The 22,037-nt window shown below is 57.2% G+C and overlaps 2 protein-coding genes across 3 annotated transcripts; both read left to right on the forward strand.

Annotated features, from left to right (window-relative positions):
* The first annotated feature begins 612 nt into the window (after positions 1-612).
* Pgap6 (post-GPI attachment to proteins 6) lies at positions 613-10,411 on the forward strand. 2 transcript variants are annotated; one of them, XR_003300478.2, is made up of 14 exons: positions 613-736; positions 3,639-3,816; positions 3,911-4,118; positions 4,284-4,411; positions 4,552-4,820; positions 4,910-5,229; positions 5,804-5,894; positions 5,987-6,110; positions 6,399-6,535; positions 7,023-7,201; positions 7,275-7,421; positions 8,377-8,493; positions 8,793-9,747; positions 10,332-10,411. XR_003300478.2 is itself a non-coding variant. In XM_026385507.2 (13 exons), the coding sequence occupies exons 1-13, from the start codon at positions 613-615 to the stop codon at positions 9,087-9,089; spliced, it is 2,319 nt and encodes a 772-aa protein (XP_026241292.1). In that variant the 3' UTR covers positions 9,090-10,124. The 2 variants fall into 2 exon arrangements, 1 of the variants encoding a protein (XP_026241292.1); XM_026385507.2 differs by lacking the exon at positions 10,332-10,411 and having other exon boundaries at positions 8,793-10,124.
* On the forward strand, positions 10,404-13,093 carry Mrpl28 (mitochondrial ribosomal protein L28). Its single transcript, XM_026385508.2, has 5 exons — positions 10,404-10,747; positions 11,291-11,443; positions 11,816-11,950; positions 12,034-12,120; positions 12,692-13,093. The coding sequence occupies exons 1-5, from the start codon at positions 10,460-10,462 to the stop codon at positions 12,797-12,799; spliced, it is 771 nt and encodes a 256-aa protein (XP_026241293.2). The 5' UTR covers positions 10,404-10,459; the 3' UTR covers positions 12,800-13,093.
* The last annotated feature ends 8,944 nt before the right edge of the window (positions 13,094-22,037 follow it).

Consider the following 22,037-nt stretch of genomic DNA (forward strand, 5'->3'; position numbering starts at 1 on the left):
TCGTGGTATGATGGGCCTGAGGCCACGCTAGAGGACTCAGCTATGAAAGGCGCACCAATCCTCACGTGCCCAGGGCTCCGGGGCCCAGAAGCCCCTACCACCTTGTACCTCCTGCGCGTTCGAGACGTGCTCAGCGTGCCCCTTAGTTCCGAGTGACCCGGAATCCCTCTGCCCCGTATCCCTCTGTGCGTCCCGCGTGACCCCTCTGTTCCCCGTCCGTCTGCGCACCACTTGGCCCTCCGGCCCTCATGCGTCCACTCTGTCCCTTTCCCCCACGCGTCCTACGTGTCCCTCCACCCAGGGCCACAGGTCTCCCCTGACGCTGCACGCGGGGTCGCGGCCCCACGCTGTCGTCTCCGGCGTCCCCCGCGCCCCTCCCGGTCCGCGCCACCCCTCCTGCCCTCCCCACTCCGGGCCTCGGCCCCGGCTCCCGGCGGGGCGGGGCCTCGCAGGCGGAAGTGCCCCGGGCGCCGGCGACCCAACCCGCGGGGCAATGGGAGCCGGGACTCCGGACTGCGGCGCCGGCCGCAGAGGCGGCGGCGGCTGCCCGAGCGGCGGCGGGGGCGGGCGGCGCGGGACGCGGGCCGGGTAGCGCCGGCCAAGCGCGGAGCTATGGGCCGGGCCGGGACCGGGGGCGCGGCGCGGGCAGCGGCGGTGGCTGGGCCGCCGCTGCTGCTGCTGCTGCTGCTGCTAACTCGGTCCCCGCCGGCCACCGCCGGCGAACACAAGAAGAGCGGTGAGCGAGCGCAGGACAGCGGAGCCATCGGGGGTCGCGGCGGGTGGGGGGAGGGCCTGGGGGCGGGGCCCGATTGTGACTCACGGGGGGCACCTGTGCGCTCACCTGGCGCCAGCGCTAGGCCTACGTCCCCACCCGGTGGCGCCCTTCCTGATGCGCTCGGGCGGAGAAGATGCCTGTGCTCCTTCTTCCGTTCCCCGGGCGGGGCTCGGCCAGGCCAGGCCTTCGGAAAGTGCGCTTCGCTCCCTCCTGCTCCCAGAGCGTTCGGGTAGCACACCTGAGCGCGGAGGTGGAGGGGCTCTGGGGCCCGGGTCGGAAACCCGCTGGGAGGAATGGTGGGGTTGGAGTTCTAAGGGCCCCATCTCCTCTCGCAGGGCAGAGATGGAAGAAAGTTGCTCAGACCCCGGAGTAGGGGTCCCATATGCACCCCTTTCGTGGTGCCTCCCCACCCCCAGTGCAAACACTTTGAACTTGCTCGTCTTGCTTCCTGGAGGCTGTACTCAGTTGATCTGAGGCAGCCGCCTGCAAGGGCGGATCTGGAGGAAGGGCGCCTCCTCTTAGCGAGGAACCTGCTTGCTTCCCTGAGGTTTCCCATCCTTGACTGAGGTCCAGTGAAGTGATTAGACCAGGGTGTGCCACCCCTCTGGGTTCTGCTTAGCACTGGGACAGCCAGGCTGTCTACACCTCAGTCCCTACACACCCTTACCTCTAGACTGTAATTCGGGCTTCTGGGGTTCATCTAGTGCTCCAGGGGCTGGCTCCTCCACTTCCCTGTGCTCAGCCTCTCCCTCTTTACCTGAAATATTGCTCCTCTAAGCTTCTGTTTTTTGAGGGCCATGCCTTCTGGTTTTTGAGGTTGGTGCAGCTTAAAAGACAGTTTTTCCTGAGGACAATGCTCCTGATTAAATGCTACCCTGGATTTGATTACTCCACTTTCTCCTCTTTTTCCATCCCCTGGATGAGACCCTGGTGAGGGTGTCACTGGCAGGTGGTGCAGGGAGCACCTAGGCTGGGCAGGATAGGATAGAGGCCTGGTGACCTGGATTAGACCCTATCAGGTCAGCTGAAAGGCAGGCTGCTAGTGACTTCTGGGCTCTGAGCATGGCCAGGTCCCTAGCTGGTTTGGAAGAAGTGAGACAAGGGTCTCAGGGCTGGCTCAGGGACTTCCTTTCCCCTTTCCCCACCCAACCCTTTATCTATGGAGTGTGTGGGACAGGGAAGGGTGCCTATGGCTGGTGCTCCTCACCCTTCCTGATATCACATGGGGCTCAGCTTATCTTGCTGACTACCATATATGTCACCAAGATACCAGAGTGGGCATCTGGGCAGGGAAATTGGGTTGCAGAGCCTCCAGGAGCTTTGGAGGGGCTGTGTAGCCCTGGGGACATGGGATCAAGTCTTAGGGCAACCTGGAACTGGTCTCTTATCTCTTGTTTATCTGTTGAAATATCACAGCTACCACCTAGGTACCAGGAATCCTCAGACTGGCATTGTAGGGGGCCAGTAAGGTTTTTCCCATGGACAGTCAGGGAGCTGCACCTGCAGGGTGTTCTCCCTTCCTGGCCCCTCAGAGATGGGATGCCTGACTGGATGACCGTTTCTTCAAGATCCCACAAACCTGAGGCCAGGGGTATGCCCTGCCTCGGTTCCCAGAACTTTAGTTTCTATTTACATTGTCATATCACCTGAGAGCCTACAGCAACTCCTAGCTCTGTAACCACAGCCTGGAAAGTGGGACCTGGTGACTAGTAGACACCTGAAAAGCCTGTGATGAGTTGTGGGCAGAGCCTACTCCTACCCAGCCCCCATGCCAGGCTCCTCTGGTGCTCCTGTGACTTTGCCAGCAGGCTGCTGTCGTTTCTCCAGGTGCCTCTATGGAGAAGTCACCAGGCTGGCAGGGGAACCAGCTGCTCACCTGGCTCCCTCCCCATCCCTGGGGGAGGCCTGTGCCAGCCATTCTCTCAGTGAGGCAGAGGGAGGCTTCCTGAATAGGAGTGCTCAGCCCAGAGAGTGAGACCAGATGCTTCTGTTTCTTCCTGAAGCACTTCACCGCTTATTAACCTTGGCAGAAGGAACACTGTCCATTCCACCTATGAGGACCCTGGAGGGGAAGGGGCCCTAGTGAGGGGAAGGGGCACCCGTGGCCACGCAGGGCTCCAGAAGTGGATGACCAAGTCCATAGGCCCTTGCTTTCAGTCTTCATAGCCACCTTTGGATGTGTGCCCCAAGGGCAGTTAAAGTTCTCACCTACTTGGAGCACAGAGGCCAGCTGTCCCTTGATCCCCATGCCTGGCCAGGCTTCCGACCTGGGGTTCCCCCATCAGGGGCTTTTTGTGGGTCGGAGTCTCTGCAGGCTAGAGAGGCAGGCAGCCACTGGAGTTGAGACTCTTCACCTGTGCATCTTTGCCATAGAGCAAGGAGTGTGTCCTCTGGTCAGTGCCCAGGGCAGTCATCAGGAGGGGTGGGGACTCCTGCCTGATCACCTCCTATGTCCTTCAGCCTGCACCTCAGCCAGACTGTCATGCAGTTTGAGTGATGGGGCACACTGGAAAGCAAGAGAAGGATTAGGAAGCAGGGAACTGGGGGCCAGGGCTGGCTATTGGGAGCTTCTGCAGGATGAGAAGTCCCTTTGGCCATCAGGGGAGGTAGGTGAAGGAATGGCTGCCTGAGGGAGAACTCCAGAAACCAGGGACAATCTCCAGGGGCCAGAGGGCAGTGAGGACCTTGGCTGAAGTTGAAGTTGGCAAAACTGGGGCTTTAGCACAGCTCCAGGACTTAGTTTCCAGAGTCCTTTCCTTTTAGGGGCCTCTGAGTGCAGCACCTAAGCCCTGCCTCATTTTTTTTTTTTTTTTGCTGGAGGCAAGAGGGCTCTCGAACTGGCTGACTGTGCCTTTTCCTGCAGTGGTCGGGCTGGTGTCAGAGCACTTCTCCCAGGCCCCGCAGAAGCTGTCCTCCTACAGCTGGTACGGCAGCATCCGGCTCTTCCAATTCCGTGTGCCCCCAGACACTGTGCTGCTGCGCTGGCTGTTGCACGTGTCCTGGGGCAGCGGCACACCCTGCACCGATGTGGAGATCACCGTGTAGGTGCCCAGCCTCCCACCTGCCCACAGCATCCGCATCTGACCAAGGTCCCTCACTTGATCCCTGACCCCTGCCCTATCCTCCTACCTCTAGGCACTTCCGCCATGGGGCCCCTCCCGTTGTCAACCCGCTGGGCACCAGCTTCCCCAACAATACCATCCAGCAGCCCTCCTTCCAAGTCAGGGCACTGCTGAGCTCCATGCTGCTGGACAACACCTCTGTGAATGTCTCCCACCCAGCCCCTGGGGACTGGTTTGTGGCCGCCCATCTGCCCCCCTCCTCCCAGAAGATCGAGGTACAGGTGAGGGGACTCACCTGTAGGGGTGGGGAGCCCCTGAGTGTTTGGATGGTCTTTCATCCCCCTCTTTGGAGCAGCCCTTGCTCTGGGTTCAGCCCTGTGCCCCAAGGCCTGCTGCTCGCCATATACTCTGCATTATCTTACACCCTAAGCTTCTTCTCTCCCTAGGGCTTTGCTCCCACCTGTGCCTACGTCTTTCAGCCTGACATGCTGGTCATGCGGGCGATGGAGGTCTCCATCCTGGAGCCTGATGTGCCCCTTCCACAGACTCTCCTCTCCCACCCCAACTACCTCAAGTGAGTGGGGCCTGGGGCGATCTGCAGGGCCCAGCCTTTGGGTCCTGGGCCTTGGGGTCCTGCTGGGAAGTAGGCTGGATGCCCCAGCTGAGTGGGTTGGAGGAAGCGCAGAGCCTGAGGGAGGACACCACCTTGTGCAGGATCTTCGTCCCTGAGTATACCCAGGAGCTTCTGCTGGAGCTGCAGGGCTGTGTGTCCAGTGGGAGCCTGGGCTGCCCTGTGCGTCTCACGGTGGGCGGGGCCACCCTTCCCAGCAACTTCCAGAAGGTGCTGACCTGCACAGACCCCACACTGTCCTGTCGTCTGTTGCTGCCGTCACCACCCTGGGGCCGGTGGCTACAAGTAACAGCTGAGAGCCTGGCGGGGCCCCAGGTGTCAGTGGCCTTCATAGCCCAAGCTGCCCTCACAGGTGGGCTGCCAGGGAAGGCTGGGTGGGAGTGTCTCTTCCCCATCCTTACCCCCAGGCTTTCCTCCAGCTGAGCCTGGTACTCTTGGCAGCCTGCAGGCCATGGAGCATGACCTTCCAGCGCCTTCTGCGAAACAGCCCAAACCAGAGCCATGATACCTCCGTGGGCCAGCTGTCCCCAGGCCCTGCCCATCAGGGCCTGGGCAGGAGCAGTGGGGTGGGCGGTGGCGCCTTCTGCCTCCTGAGCTTCCCGGTCATGAGGGAGGACATAGACACAGTGTCTGTGCGCTTTCAGCCCATGGACGGGATCTCGGTGCTGGTGCGTTCTGACGCTCCCTCCCTCTTGCGGCTCCGCCTGGACACCGGCATGGACAGTGGGGGTTCCCTCACCATCACCCTGAGGGTCAACAAGGTACTGTCCTGATAGCCTGTTGGGCCTGTCTGCAAGTGGCTAATGCCCAGACTTGGCTCAGGGTACTGGATAACCTACCTAGGCCTTTGTGCACTGACTTTGGCACCCTCTTGGGTGAAAGTGACACCAACAGGCATGAGGCAGCCTGGCCAGAGATGAGCTTGAGGAAGGGGCTATGGAGTCACTAGGATCAGAGACAGCTGGAGGCAGGTCCAGGAGGGAAGGCTTGGGGTGAGCCCTGATCCAGCAGGAGCCTCAAGAAAGGCACTCAAGGGCTGGGGATGTGGCTCAAGTGGTAGCGTGCTCGCCTGGCATGTGTGCAGCCCCGGGTTCGATCCTCAGCACCACATACAAACAAGGATGTTGTGTCCGCCAAGAACTAAAAAATAAATATTAAAAAAAATTCTCTCTCACTAAAAAAAAAAAAAAAAAAAGAAAAGAAAGGCACTCAAGCACTTGCCAGGCTCCCTCGAGGCTCTGGGTTCCATCCCGTGAACGGAAAGAGAGACTGTGCTAGGAGTGGACACCATGCCACATCTCCAGGGGACTAACCCTGTGCTGCTTCCCCTTCCAGACCGAGGTCTCAGGGGACACCTTGGTGGTGGCCTGTGTGAATGCTGCCTCAGCCTTCCTCAGCTTCAACACTTCACTCAACTGCACCACAGGTACAGTGGGCAGGCAGCACCTGGCAGAGTGACTGGCAGGGTGACTGGCCGGCCCCTCTATCCCCTCTGATGGGCCTTCCCACTCCATGCAGCCTTCTTTCAGGGTTACCCCTTATCTCTGCGTGCCTCCTCTCCTGTGGCCAACCTCATCATCCCCTACCCAGAGACAAGCAGCTGGTACCTCTCCCTGCAGCTCCTGTGCCCTGAGAGTCCTGGGTATGTAAACTGAGCTGAGGCCAGTGGCTGTCACAGGATGGGAAGTGTGGGAGAAACCTGGCTCCCCACAGAAGTGAGGAATTACTGTCTCCATGTGTCAGGGTGGATCCCCCTTTCTGCCCGCCATCCCTTCCATGGCAGCCCTGGCAGGGGGAAGGAGCATCAGTCCAGGCTGTTGGAACCTGGAGCTCAATTCTGGGTTCATTTGTCCATGAGCCTGTTGGGAGCAGTGGTGCTAAGTTGGCTGTAAAGGGCTGCTGTCAACCTCTTCATGTCCCCTCCTTTCAGGGTCTGTGAACAGGCCATGGTCCATGTAGAGACCGTACTGTACCTGGTGCCATGTTTGAATGACTGCGGACCTTATGGCCAGTGCCTCTTGCTGCGAAGATATAGCTACCTGTATGCAGGTTGCAGCTGCAAGGCAGGTGAGGGCTTGGGACCTCTACACCTAGGGACAATCTTTGCTGACACTGGTATCCCAGCCCTGTACATCCCCTGTGGAAGCCTCACCAGGACTGCAGAGTGGACCCATGCAGGCAAAGCAGGGCCAAATGGTTTCTCCCCATTCTCATGCCTGCTATGATCCACCGCCTAGGCAAAAACAGTGAGGTGTCTCCAGGGGTAGTCCTATCTGCTGACCTTGGCTCCCCTACCCCTGGCCTACTTATACCTGCCCATGTCTATACATACTTGCCCACACTTGTTTTCCCTGTCCCTGTCTGTTTCTACCTGTCTATACCTGCCCCCACTTGTTCACACCTGCTCACACCTGTCCCCACCTACCCATTCTTACCCACACCTGTGCAGTCTGCACCTGGGTGATGGTAGGGATCTGGAATTCAGAAGGCTTCCCACTTGGAGCCTTGGCCCCAGGTGCCTGCCTCAGGCCCCTGAACACTGCATGGCCCCCAGGCTGGCGTGGGTGGAGCTGCACTGACAACAGCACGGCCCAGACGGTGGCCCAGCAGAAGGTGGCCGCACTGCTGCTCACCCTGAGCAACCTCATGTTCCTGGTCCCCATCATGTTGTCTGTGCAGCGTGCCTTCTTAGTGGAGGCCTCTGTCTACTTCTACACCATGTTCTTCTCCACGGTAGGCATGTCCCACCCCTCTGGGGACCCCTGGGGGGGATGTCTGGGCTGCTGCTCACTGCCCCATCTGGCAGTTCTACCACGCCTGTGACCAGCCAGGGGAGGCGGTGTTGTGCATCCTCAGCTATGACACACTGCAGTACTGCGACTTCCTGGGCTCTGGGGTGTCCACCTGGGTCACGATCCTCTGCATGGCCAGGCTGAAGACAGTCCTGAAACACGTGAGTGACCTGAGACTGGGCTGGGTTCTGGGGAAGCATAGGCCCTTACATGTAGCATGTACAAGGCAGTAGGCAGTGGATAGTCATGGCCCTGAGCCTTGATTTTCACATGACTGTCAGCTATCCTCAGAAGCCGCAGCAGCTGTGGAGAAAGAATTCTGGCCGTCAGAGGACACCAGGAACAAGGTCATGAGTGGGGTTATGCAAGGCCCTCAGCCCTTGTCTGGGCCCTGCTCACAGAGAAGCCCACCCCAGGTCAGGCCTCCCTAGGAAGCCCCGCCGTGCTCCTGAGTTCCATGATGTGCAGGACACTTTGGAGGTTTTACATGGCAGCTGGACCTGGCCAGTGAGATGAGTCTCTGGTTCCCGTGTATTATATTTTCTGCCAGGTCCGCTCTAGGTACTGCCTCCAGGGGCACCAGGGAAACCTTATGGTCAAGGCACAGAGGTTGAGCGGGAGTCCGGCTGGGCTGGCTATTGGGCCATGAACCTGCAGGTTGTGAGCAGAGGCATCTGACAGAGACTTGGGGGTGGGAGTCCCCCATAGGAACTATCTGGGGGAGGACTGAGGCTGCCCTGAAACCTAGGGGTGAGGGGGCAGGCAAGTGTGTGGGTGCAGAGCTGCCGCATATGGCTGTCCAGATTGTTTCCTTCCTCAGAGAGGGGCATCACCACCTCATCCCCGGAGGGGCCTGCCAGGCAAAGTCAGTTCCCCCTCTAGTGCCTAGCCAGTGTTCACCTGCAGCCATTCTACAGGAGCTGGAGGAGGATACTTCTCTCTTCCTGGGCAGAGCAGAGCAAATTCTGCCAGCAGCTCCAAGTGGGGTGGGCAGAGGTGCAGGCGGGTAATGGGGTGCAACAGGATGGCCCTTGTACCTGTCAGCCTGTCATGCTGGGTGCCATGCCCCAGTCCAAGACTGTCATGACTCTGCAGTCATTCCTGTGTCTCATCCAGGTCCTGTTTCTCCTGGGCACATTGGTCATCGCCATGTCCCTGCAGCTGGATCGCAGAGGCATTTGGAACATGATGGGGCCCTGCCTCTTTGCTTTTATGATCATGGCCTTCATGTGGGTAAGGATCCAGGGCAGGCTCTAGAAGCAGACAGCCTCACACTCAGTCCTGTTCCTACTATCCAGTCTAGGACCCAAATGCCCCACCTCTGCTGAGGGCTTCTGGTGGCACCTATAGAAGCTCAGCCTGACTGTGTCTAAGACCTGGGTCTGAGGACCAGTGGCCATGTACCCTTGATCCCTCTCAGCAACCCATTCTCATGGTTTTGCTGCCCAGATCTGGGCAGCCCCATGACCACTGGTGCTGGACTCTTGGGAGCAGCCAGTCTATGCCAACACTTGTATGGCTGTTTACTCCAGGTACAGCGCTGCAGGCACCGGCACCAATGCTACCCGACGTCATGGCAGCGCTGGGCCTTCTGCCTCCTACCTGGTATCTCCATGGCCTCTATGGGCGTAGCCATCTATACCTCCATGATGACCAGTGACAACTATTACTACACTCACAGCATCTGGCACATACTGCTGGCTGGGAGTGCAGCTTTCCTGCTACCACCACGGGAGGAGCAGACTGAGCCCTGGACCTGCTCACAGAAATTCCCCTGCCACTATCAGATCTGCAAGAACAATCAGGATGAGCTATACACAGTGACTTGACGTAGCCAGCTTGGGGACACCTGCTACTGTAACTTCTTCAGTCAGGAGCAGGACCAAGGGAGAGGAGCCCTGTCCAGCCCTGTCCAAACTAGTTCCTAACGAAATAAAATTGCCCTGAGACCTTAGCTCCCTCCTCTAGAAGAAGGGATCACCACTCCCCAACTCAACCAGCTCCCTTGCTTCTGCTGCTGAAGTCCTCTGCAGGTCTCAGCAATTTCTGCAGTGGCCCCTGGAAACCACAGGTACCATGTGCTCTGCTGGCCTGAAATGGCCAGAGATGTAGAGAAGACTCCCTGTTCCCCTGTAAAGTTGTGATGTGAGACCCACATGGCCAAAGAGACCCCAGTCCACTGAGGGTGGCAGCTGGGCATTCCTAGCATCCCTTACATTCTGCCCCTGAATGCCAGCTGCCTCAGGTATGGCGACACCCCCACCCCCAGTGGCAGCAGCTGCAGTGGGAGAAACCAAGATCACCAAAGAGCTGATTGACCCTCAAGGATACAGCAGAGCCCTGCCCTTCCCTGCTCTCTGCAGTGGATCCATCATCCTGAGGAGAGCCTCCTGGGGAGGAGGCTACTCAGCAGCTCTGAAGGCCCCAGGAGGCACACTGTTGCAAGGCACTTGTGTACTGCTCACTCCAAGGTCCCTGCCTTGTCCGGTGAGCATCCTTTTGGGCTGCCCCCTGCACAAGGCCCACTGAAGCTTGGGGAGGAGTCTCTGGAGACTCAGCCCAGCCTTCCTGCTCCTGAGAGCTCTGCCCCCAGACCTAAGTGCTGTTTCCCTTTGAGTGGGGAAAAGGCCCCTGGAAAGCTGGTGCTGACGAGGACCAGGAGGCGGCCCTTCCAGCTCTGGGGGGCTTTCTCTCTGGGCCTGTCCAGGGCCAGGTCTTCTGGAGTTCCACCAGCCCCAGGCACCTTGCACACAGCCACCAAAGCATTCCCAACCTCTAAGAGGGGAAACATGCATATATGGTGTTTCAGGGGGTAAAATATTCCAAGGCATAAAGACATATTTTTATGTGATTGGTGAATTTAATATTATACAGTGATTTTTCAAGCCAATTGAGTCACTACTTTTTTTCCCCCTGTTCTGCTTCCTTGGGCGGGAGGAGGCGAGGCCCAGGACAGCAAGCCCCGCCCTGCCCGTACCGCCCTTCGCGGGCCCTTTCTGGGCCGCACTTTGTCGACGATGCCTTTCTTGATTCGCCGCCCTCTCTGCCGGACTCTTTCCTTGGTCCCTTAGTCGGAAAGGAGGCGGGACGAGGTTAGACAGACGGGCTTCGCGGCCATTCAGCGGCGAGCAGAGGTCGCGGCTGCCTGGCGCACTTCCGGCTCCACTGGGAGCAAGTCGTGGGTCACCGGCGCACGGCGATGCCGCTGCACAGGTTCCCGGTCCGTCTCTGGAAGCAGCTACAGCTGAAGCAAGGCCTCTGCGCCCGCCTGCCCGCGCACTTTCTACGCTCTCTGGAGGATGCGCGGACGCCCGCCCCCGTGCACTACCGGCCCCACGGCGCCCGGTTCAGGATCAACCCCGCGAACGGGCAGCGGGAGCGCGTGGAAGATGTGCCCATCCCCATCTATTACCCGCCCAAGTCCCAGCAGGGGCTGTGGGGAGGCGAGGGCTGGGTCGTGGGCTACAGATACGTCAACGGCGACAAGGTGGGTGCGCCCGGATCCGGGTGGTGCTAGGTCAGAAACAAGGAAGGGGGTGAGGCCTGTGTGCTCAGGAGAGTGGGAGGAGGGGAGGTCGGGGGTCACCCGCCTGCTTTGCTCGGTGGTGGGATGCTAATTCTTGTGACACTTGAGGGCTGGCATTGCTCCTTTGTGGGCAGAATTAGAAAGGCTGAGACCCAGAGTCGGGTTCTTTGCAAGGGATGCAGCCTGGCTCCTGAGTCTGCTTCTGTTGGGACTCTGCTGCTGGCTTCAGAGGACACATTTCCGGTGACACCTCCCCTGCTACTCTTTGTCTAGCTTTCTTGTGCAAAGCTGTGTGTTCCTCTGGAGCATACTCACCAGCAATCTTGGGGTAAGGATGGGGGAAGCCAACCTCCAGTGAGCAGCCAGGTCTAGGCTGGGGCTCCTCTGTCCATTCCCAGTGGTTGGTGGAGTCTGTTTCTAGAAAACATGAGGACTTGGGGAACACCACAGGCCCAGCCTACCAGGGAGAAGCAGCAGCACTCACAGATCTCTGTTGCACCTCAGCTCTCAAAGAGGGTGAAGAAGGTGTGGAAACCACAGCTGTTTCAACGTGAGCTCTACAGTGAGATCCTAGACAAAAAATTCTCCGTGACTGTGACCATGCGGACTCTGGACCTCATCGATGAAGCCTATGGGTTTGACTTCTATATCCTCAAGGCAAGCACGGGCTAGTGACAGTGGGATCTGGTGGCCAGTCAGACCTCAGGGAGGCCAGAGCAGCACCACAGTGGAGGATGTGGTATCTTGGGTAGAGGGTCACTGGTAAAACAAGTGTGACTGGGCCCCCTGAAGCTTCCTGCCCACAGGAGAGTCACTCACTGTGGGTAGCTGACCTGTCCAAGGGGCCTGAGTGAGTGTGGCCACCTCCTTCCTGCTCTTGGAATTGCTTCTGTCCTCATTCACCCAGGCCTGTGTGCTTGTGCTGTCCATCACGCTTGGCCTGCTCTGGCTAGAAGCCTGACAGGGCTGGCTGGCAGGGTGGATGGGGCCCTGCTGTCAGCACTTGGTCCCATGTGAGCCTCCCGCCAGACCCCGAAGGAGGACTTGTGCTCTAAGTTTGGGATGGATCTGAAGCGAGCAATGCTGCTGAGGCTTGCCCGACAGGACCCGGCACTGCACCCTGATGACCCTGAGCAGAGGGCAGCCATTTACCACAAGTACAAGGTAAAGGCTTCCCCATCCTGTCCTTTCTGCTGCTTGTGGCCCCTAGCCAGCCCCACCTCACTGCCCTCCCTCTGCCTGCACAGGAGTTTGCCATCCCAGAGGAAGAGGCTGAGTGGGTGGGCCTGACGCTGGAGGAGGCTGTGGAGAAGCAGAGGCTCCTGGAGGAGAAGGTATTCGTGAGTGTGCCCCAGCCCTGCTGGCCTCTCTGGTGCCACAGGTGGAGGAGTGTGGGGGTGCCATCTTGGGGAGAGCCTGGAGGAGAACTCACTCCAGCTGTGCCTGGGAGAAGCATGGCAGGCGTCTGCCCCTTGAGATCCTTCTCTCTCCTGCACCAGCCTCTCAGTGGGAGGAATAGGACTTGGCACTGTGTGTTAGCTGGGCCACCCAACATCCCCCAGGCTCTTCCTGGGAGGGTCTGGTAGTTCCAGGATGGGGTCCTCCTGCAGCATATCAGCGGGTTGTCCCATTCCCTCTGCTCAGTTTATCTGAGACCACAAGGAAGCTAGGGGTGGGCATGGAACTCCTGCAACTCCCAGGGAGAGAAACCTTGTCTCTTGGGTGGGCTCTGCCCTCCAGGTTGGCAAGCAAGCTGGCATGACTCTTTTTGATGGAGCCTGAAGGCCCTGTCCTGTCGTGCCCAATTCCCCTGGATGTCTGGCCAGGGGTGGCTGGTTCCCTCCCACCCCAGGGGCCCAGTTGCTCTAGGCTACCATGAGCTTACCATGAGCCTCTTCCCTTTAGGACCCTGTACCCCTGTTCAAGGTCTACGTAGAGGAGCTGGTTGAGCAGCTTCGACAGCAGGCGCTATTGGAGCCCGCAGTGGCACTGAAGAGAGCCAGCAGGAAGTGATCACAAGCCCTCCTGTTTCTGATCGTCAGGGATAGCTTTCCCCTGTGAGCATTTTAGCAGTGTGGACAGAGTCTGGGGTGGCCATAAGGACCACCTGTGAGCAGTGTGAACCCTGTTCTTGTGTAGTAACCACAGAGCTCCTGGGGTAGGCTTTTTGGAGTCTGAGGGGCCTTTCATCCCAAGTTCCCCAGAAGTCCTGGTTCCAAGCAGAGGGCATGCCCAGATGGGGGCACATGCTGGGCGGCATTTGTTATGCCTGTGGGATTGAGTGAGTAAAGTCTGAGCTAAGCTGTTTGTGTGGGTGTGTTTCTTTGCTTGGAGTACTGGAGTTCCCTCACCCCTGCCCCAGAGACCCAGTGTGGGCTGTGTACACCTGTGACTCCAGCTGCCATCTCCACTGAGCCATGGTGATTATGCTTTAGTTTGGTGCTTTCTTTACTCTGGGAGGAGGTCCCAAGTAGTTAAAGTGTCTGGGTGTAACAGGAGTGTACTTGTCACTTCTCATTGCCTATCCCTGCCTGTTACAGAATGTTCTTCAGAGCAATGGAAGGGACGCTGCGGTGGCTCTGGGGACTGAGGAGGGCCTCTTTGTGCTTTGCAGGAACTTGGAGGGGCTGCTGAGGGCAGCTTTTAAATTTTTTTCCTGTGATACTGAGATCAATCCCTAGTACCACAGGAAACCATCCTGCCTCAGCCTCCTCAGTAGCTGGGATTATAGGTGGGCACGTCAGCACCAACTTCTGTGGTCATATAGGAGGTGGGGAGTACACAGACTTAGGGACTACCACCTCAGTGTCTCTCTTTCCTTAGCAACCCCCACCCATCCTGCTGGTTGGGGTTATGGCTTGAGGTGGAAGCTGAATCAGGCACTGTGAGGGTTGGAGTGCACCTATCCTTCCCTGAAAGCCCTGAGCACTGAGGCACCTCAGTTCTCTCAGGGACCATGGGAGCATTTTCCCCAGGCTGTGTGTGGAAGAGGTGCTGGTGCATGTCCTCAGCGCCATACCCTGGCCGTAGCTGGTGCAAGAAGAGAGAGGGGACATCAGAGGCCACTGGCTGAGGAGCAGGGGGCTCCCCAGGGTGCTGCGGGAGCACCCATGCCTGGGCTTTGCTCACAGCACAGAGTCCAAAGGGAACATGTAGCTGGCCCTGCAGGGACAGGAAGGTCTGGAAGGCTGCAGAGCCCAAGGGATATACCCCTAGAATCTCAGTCTGTCCCCAAGTGTCCTGGTGCTTCCTACATTATCAGTGTCACATAACACACCTCTTTTGTGCATAATTAAAAAAAAAAAATTCCCAAAACAGTGCTTGGTCAGCTCTGGCCCTCCCACAAGGCTCTGCCCAGTTGTCTGAGCCATAGATGTGGCACTGAGGTCTTTGGCTCCAGCCAGATTGGTTGTAGTCTGGGCCTGCCACCCAGTCCTGCTGTTTTCATGCCTGGGGCTGGGGCTGGGGCTGGGGCTGGGCCTAGGCCTAGGCCCTTGCTGGAGAAGTGCCAGGATGTCCCCAGCCTGCTCACTTTCTGCCCTTTAACCACAACCAGGCCCCCAGGTGAGCAGGACTGTGGGGTTTCTTGTGTCAGTCCATGGGGCTTCTGGGGTCAGGCTGGCTTGGAGGGGCATGTGGTTGGAGCAGGGTAGGGGTCAGGTGGGACTGCAGGCCTTGCAGACTGGACAGGCAAGCATCATGTCCTGCCAGAGTTGACTGGGGGTTGTGGCTCTGGGCCCGAGAGCTTATCAGGTGATGGAGACCAGCCACTGCAAGGCTGTGGCAGAAGGGGCCACACAGCCTCCAGGAGTCCGAGGCTGTTCCTACTCCCCTCAGGGAGGCCAGACCCAACTGAAGTGGGTGCTGGGTGTGACCTTGGCTTACATCCAAAGCAGCCTTTTTAAAGTGGGAGGGAGTGTCAGCTGTATCAGATTCTCACAGATGTCTGTGACTCAGAAAAGGATAGTGGTCCTCGGTGAAACTAACCTGGGTCTGGACCTTTGGCCGTGCTGCTGCCTTCTGAGCTTCTAGGCACATGGGGACTGCGTCCCCTCAGACACTCTCACATACATACACACACGGACCTGCACAGGTAAGGAACGAGGAACAGAGCTGTGAGCCCCCGATGACCCTGCCCATGCCTTCTGCCCTCCTCCACCCTCCCTTCTGTGCCCCTGGACTACACCTGCCAGCCTTCTTCCTGCTGAGGGCCTGCCATGGAGAGGTCTGTGCTAATCAAGATCAAACCTGCAGAAGGCAGAGCTGCCCTGTGCTGGCCCACACCCTGGCCCTGCATCAACTGGACCTGACCAGCCCTCAGGGGCCAAGACACCCCTATGTGTTCTGGGACTGAGTCCATATGTTTTTACAACAGCAGAGCCTAAGGTCAGTGTCAAAGGGGCTGTAGGTGTGGAAGAGGTTGGGTACCAGAGTGGACCCTCACTGCTGCTGTGGCTGAGCTTTGGAGGCCCAGGAAGAGGTGACCCATCACTCCACCTAGAGATAGGACAGGCAAGGCCAGGAAGGCAGGTTTGGTGCTAGCTGGGGTGGAGTGGACGTGGGGTGGTTAGTGGGCCCTGTGTGCACTGGCAGCCCAGGGAGCCAACATGAGGTCCATCCACACGACACACCCACCTGTGCATGTCAAACCTCCACCTCATGTCTTTTGACGCCTCCTCCCTCACCTGTGCCACCACAGTCTCTGATAAGGTAGAAACTTTCCACTACCTTCAGATGGGGTCAGGTCATGTGGAGTCCCCAGGCTCCCTCTAGTCCCTGTGAGCCAGTCCCAAGCTGGAACCCTGGGCCCACTGAACTCACCCTGCAGCATGGGCCCCACATCATCCTGGCTGCTTCTGGTGCAGGGCACCCCAGCCTCTCCCAGCCCATGCCATGCCCCAGATGGGCACATCTTCTCAACCACTACCAGCTGGCTTGGGCCAGCATCCCCACCCACACCCTGCCCGAGGACTACACCTGTCTGCTGGTGGCTCCAGCATGTGGGGGAGGCTGGTTGAGTCCAGGGCTCTTTCTGTGACAGGGCTGCTCAGGCTGGGTTCAGGTCAGGCCAAATCCAGGGGCCAGTTAAGTAGCTGAAGTCCTGATGCTCAGACTGGCCATAGCTTCAAACCAGCAGTGGCCACATCCATCCTGAGCCTACTTCTCTGGGACCAACCCAGCCACCCCTGAGCCTACTGCCTCAGATGTAGGAGCCTCAGGATCCATATGCCAGCCCCCTATTCCTAGGCCCTGGCCTGGGTAGAGGCCACCTCTATGACCTTACAAGCCTCCTGGGTCTGCTGCAGCCCTGGATTCTTCCTGATAACTCAGGCTTGTACCTGCTTTTTAGCCCTAGAACTGATCATTCTGCTCAGCAAATGTTCCTGGGCCAGAAAGTGGGATGGAGGCTTCAAGGGCATTCAGGAGGCATTTAAAGGATGCTTGACCAGGTGGTGTAACTTCCGGGGCATTTGGATAGGACAGGCTGTGTTTTTTTTTTTTTGTTTTGTTTTTTTTTTTTTTTTTTTTTTGTTAAGAGAGAGTGAGAGAGGAGAGAGAGAGAGAGAGAGAGAGAATTTTTCATATTTATTTTTTAGTTCTCGGCGGACACAACATCTTTGTTGGTATGTGGTGCTGAGGATCGAACCCGGGCCGCACGCATGCCAGGCGAGCGCACTACCGCTTGAGCCACATCCCCAGCCCAGGACAGGCTGTTTTGATTGTCACAGAGGCAAGGATGAGGTGGCTCCAAGGCAGTTCCCAAGATGATCAGTCCATGAAGGAATGGTTCGTGACACTCTTGCTGAGACCAGGGTTTATGTGGGATATCGAGAAAGCCTTGCTAAGGGCTGATATGGGCAGATGGGCTCTGCAGGCAAGGAGTGCTCTGTACTCCAGAGGACTTGCAGCCATCGGGAGAACAGGCACAGTCCAGTGTGTGGCTGAATGTGCTCAGGCCCCAGAGTCCTGCCTGGTGGAGACTCAAGGTCCATAGGGAGTAGGGGCAGGCTGGTGACCTTGGAAGGCCCTTGGGAGGGAATTGCAACCATAGGTCGATGTGTTCAACAGGCTATGGCCTGTGAGGGTAGAGCAGAGTGATGTGCAGGCATGGTTAAGCTGGTAGGCTCTTGGCTGTCTGAAGTAGGTTGACAGCTTGACTTTGCCCACCTAGGTTGGGAAGCTCTCCTTGCTCTTATTCCCACTGCCCACTCACTATTTTCTCACCAGATTGGGCCTGGCTTTCTCAGCCCCTGGGGCAAGCCTGACCTGAAGTCCTACTCTCAGCAAGAGCTGCAAAGGGACTGCAAGGTAACTATTCCTATATCTGCCAGAGACAAGCCATGAGAGGGACAGGCCCCTTTCACACTGGACATGCACGAAACACACGGAAATGCTCAAGAGCTGGTATGGGAGCAGCTACCATGCAGCCACACCCGATCGCCCCTCCAACAGGACCCTGGCATGGGCCCATTGGCGGCGCCGCCTGCTCCCTCAGCAGTCAGGAGTGGCTTGGGGGTGGCGGTGTCTAAAGGGGCTGGTTGCCATGGCTACCATAGGGTTCCGAGGCCCGTCATCTGGTCCTTGCCTCAGCCAATCGGCGGCGGGAGCCCGAGCTGCAGCCTAGAGTCCCGCTTCTGCCTCCCAGCCACACAGTGGCCAAGAGCAGGGACCCGCTTCCTGGAGTGGCTGGAAGTGGACAGCCGGCTGAGCCCATCATGGCGGACAGCAGGACGGTGGGGCGCGAGCAGGCGTATGGAGCCAGGCAGGTGAGGTAAGCCAGGCGGGTGGACAGATGGATGGATGAACAGGCCGACAGGTGGACGGACGTGGTCTTGCAGCCCATTGTTCTTGTGGCTGCGGCCCTTCCCTGGGCCCACCCACCCTCCGTTGTGCGCGCACATGCACATACACACACACACACACACACACACACACACACGCTCGCACCCTCACCCTTGGGCCCTCTCCCCACATGTCCCAAGGAAGGGTCAGGGGAAGAGACAAAGGAAACCACAGGAGGCAGATGAATCCCACTGCACCACGGACCCAAAAACCGCCCTGGTAGGTCTCTCACGTCAGACTTCACACAGAAGCGGCATCAAAGGCTTTCAACTGGCCCAGGCCCTGGCGTTCTGGCCACCGTGCCTGGGCTCAGCGACAAGCCGTGTCAAGTCAGTGTGGTTAAGGAGCATTTTTTTGAGAAGGGGAAAAAAAGCAACAGAAAAAACTGTCCACCTATATAACAGGGAGCAGCCAGCCTAGATGGATCAGACGCGCCAAATCCCATTACTCGGGACTTCAGAGCACAGACCTTGCACGGGCAGCTGCGATTAAGAGCTTGTCAATGGAGCCCCTTTGGAGATCAAAGGGGCCATGCATGTGCGTATGAGTGTGTGCGTGCATATGTGCAAATGTGTGCATACACGTGTGCATGTGCATGTGTGTGAGCAAGGGTACGTGCTCTGGGGTGACAGCAGAGGGACCCTGTACTGCAGCACAGTGGAGCCTTTGTCGTGTGTCCCCTGCCCACCTCAGCCACCCTCTATGTTGCCCATGTCCTTGCTGCTGTGACATGCATGGGTATATCTGGGGGGCCAGGCACAGGCAAGGCCTGGCCCCTGACACCCATGCCCTCGGAAGGTGATCCTGGCAGGGCCCAGTCCCCTGCCTGGGCTTCCATGTGTTGTATTTGTGTCTGATCCTTTCCCTGTGTCCTGCCCAGAAGGGCCTGCAAAAGCCAGGGTGCAAGCCTGCCTGTGGGCAGGGCTGCGTACAGCCACCCGACCACACTCCTGCTGCCCACAGAGCCTCCCACTCTCAGCTGGCCTGGCAAGTGCATCCTGGGGGTTCAAAGCTGCTGTTGATGCGATTGTTAGGTTATTAGGTAAACTCTGAGAAGCAAATCTTTTAATCCACTGTGGCTAATCCAGTGCACTTTTGTTTGCCACGACAGATTCTACAGCAACAAAGGGGCTGGAGGGACCCCAGCATACATAATCACATACTCAGAACTTGGCCGCAGTGGCCATAGCGTTCCTAGGCAGCCGAGAGAGACATCTTGGGACAGCAGTGTAGAGGGCGGCAGCCTGGAGAGGCACGGGCAGAGGAGGGGCTTAGGCAGGTTGATGATACTGGCAGCTGCCTGCCTGGGTGACACCTCCTCACCCCCACAAGGATGTCCCCTGGTCACCAGCTGCTGCTTCCTGGGACTCTGCATGTTTGGGACTCACTGAGATGAGGGAGGTGGAAGAAAAATGACAACAAGGGTGCAAGGGCACCCAGAACCTGGAAAGGCCTGTGTGGACAGAGGCTGTCAGGACGGGGAAGGGTGCCCAGTGAGGGAACTGCAGGGGTCTGTGAGCAGGACGGTAGGTATGCCCAAGGTGAGAACAAGTGGTGTGAGGCTGTCAGGGAGATGTAACTTTAGCTGAAAAGGCCCTTGGAGGTCATGCCCCCACCAGAGGACACCACCTGTCCTGGGGAAATGGCCCTGGGGCTGAGAAGAGGCCCTTAGCTCTCTGAGGACATATCTGAGACACCTGACTGGGCCAGGTCAACTGTAGTCTTCCTCAGGCCACTCAGGTCTATCCCTGGAGGATTACACAGAGCTCTGTGGGTGAGGTTGAGTCAGGACCCTCACTTTTCCAGTAAGGACTCTCCAGCTGAGAGGTCTCTGCCCTCGCCAGACACAGGCAGGCTTTGGGCCAGTGGCCACCCCACCAATGTCACTGAGGCTCCAGAGTTGGAGTTACTAGGCGTGCAAGCACATTTCTCGTCTCCTCCCCCCAGATACATCACTGAGGTCAGAACGCTTTCAAAAGGCAGTGTGGGAGGACTCCCCTTAGAACAGCAGTGGTCAGTCTCTAGTCAGAGGGTGTGGCCAGTACCCTAGGAGGGAGACTGCTGTGGAACCCATGGAGGTGGGATAGAGAACTAGCTGAGCCCTACCCTGGTCTGGTACCACTGTTTTCCTGTTGGCCTTGGTAGCCCAGCTCTTAAGACCTAGGGCCCATAGGAACTTGGGGTGCTGTGTCAGATCTGCTGGTGTGGGAACGTGGGTTTGCTTGCTTCAGGGGGAAAGCATGATGCCAGCCTACTAGGCCTGTGACAGATAGTAGCTCTGGACTCTGAACCAGAGGGGATGAGCAATGACTTCAGCAGGAGCTTCTAAAAGCCATGCTGGCAAGACTGATTGTCCACTCTTCACCTGGCATGTGTCTTGGGAGCAGGAACCTTCAGGGTCACCCATTGCTGCAGCGACAGTCGTGTCAATCCTTATTCATGGAGTTTCAGTGCTGGAGCCGGGTTGTGTGAGCCTGCTTCCATCCCCCAGCCCCAGCTGCTAGGCTGTCCAGAGGCAGAGAACTCTAACAGCAGGATGGTGCAAAATGGTGGCTGGGAAATAGCCTGGAGGCAAAGGGAGGAAGGGCCCCTCAAGGGCCATGTTAATGCTTAAATGGCTGCCAGATGCAAAGTTGGGGCCCAGGGAGGCCCCAGCCCACAGTGACCACAGAAGCAAGGCAGCCCAGGAAGCCAAAGGCAGAACACATGTCTCAGGAAGGTGGTGGTATCATCTCACCTGTCCCCAGGCTAATGGGGGGCTTGGTATATGATGTGACAGACATAAAACTGGGCTTGCAACCCTGTTCACCACTACCCACAGGTCAGCTCTGTCCCTCAGGGTGTCGCTCCCGTGGGTTAATTCATACTGCCGTTAATGGGAAGATGGTGCCTGCTACAGAGGCTTTCTAGTTGTAGTAGTAATATCACTGTGGAAACTTCCTGAAGTATAAAGAACAACCCATTCATAACTCTGCTCTTTACCAAAGACCTTATGAGTACCCTAGGATAAGTTCTAAGGTTTCTTGTTGTTGCCCCAGCTCCAAACTGATAGAAAAGACTCAGGGACACCAGGGCCAGGCGTGTGATGTGAAGGCAGCTGGCTGGCAGTCAAGGTTGGCCTTACACTTGGCACTGGAACATCAAAATTCTCCTTTCACAGTGTGTTCAGAACCACAGTAAAACCACTTAAGATCTTCAAGTGCTTCCTCCCACAACAGGGAACTAATTTGCTTGCCCACCTCCACCTCCCACATCTATGGACTGAGCAATGAGGGCAGGGAAGGGACAGACAGGAACAGGCCAAGCCTGGGACCCCCTCCTCTAGAATGTGATCAGATCTGTCTTCCTTGTCCTCCCCTCTACAGCTGGTATGTGGACACTGGTTGTCTCCCCTCTGCAGCTGCCCTCTTCTGTGTTCTCCCCCACAGCCAGACCCTCCTCTGCAGGTGTTCCAGGGGCATCTTAGGTGATTCCCTTCTCTTGTTTATAAAGGATGTTCCTCAGCCAAGTGGACAAAGTTCATTTTGTTTCAAAGTATTCCTTTTACGTCTACATCGACACATCTTTTTTTTTTTTTTTTTTTAAACCAAGGATAAACTCAGAGGCACTGGACCACTGAGCTATATCCCCAGCCCTATTTTGTATTTTATTTAAAAATGGTCTCACTGGGCGGGGGTTGTAGCTCAGAAGCAGAGTGCTTGCCTAGCATGCGTGAGGCATTGGGCTCGATCCTCACCACCACATTAAAAAAATAAATAAATAAAGGCATTCTGTCCATATATAACCACCAAAAAAAAAAAAAATTGAAAAATAAAGATGGTCTCACTGAATTGTTGAGTGCCTCGCTTTTGCTGAGATGGCTTTGAACTTGTGAGATCCTCCTGCCTCAGTCTCCCAAGCCACTGGGATCACAGGCATGCACCACCACGCCCAGTGACAACATAATTTTTGCTTTGAAGGGTTTTTTTTTTTTTTTAAGAGAGAGGGAGAGAGAGAATTTTTTTTTTAATATTTATTTTTTAGTTTTCGGCACACACAACAGCTTTGTTTGTATGTGGTGCTGAGGACCGAACCCGGGCCGCACACATGCCAGGCGAGCGCGCTACCGCTTGAGCCACATCCCCAGCCCGCTTTGAAGGGTTTTGATTGATTCATGGAAAGCCTGAACAAATGTCAAGGAAATTAATTAAATCTAAGCCTTTACTGGCAAACTCCAGCTCCTCCAAAGGCATCCACATCCAAAAGGACTCTTTCATGAAAAGAGGGTGCCAAGTTCTCAGAAGCAAGGCCCCCAGTGCTATGCCTGTGAAGCAGGCCAGAGACCTACATGCAGAAGACCCTTACCATAATTAAGCAGAAACATCCACCATATTTGTGGCATGTTAAGTTCCTCTTAGCCTGTCAGAAA

Source organism: Urocitellus parryii, chromosome 9 (assembly GCF_045843805.1).
Source record: "Urocitellus parryii isolate mUroPar1 chromosome 9, mUroPar1.hap1, whole genome shotgun sequence".
Taxonomy (NCBI): domain Eukaryota; kingdom Metazoa; phylum Chordata; class Mammalia; order Rodentia; family Sciuridae; genus Urocitellus; species Urocitellus parryii.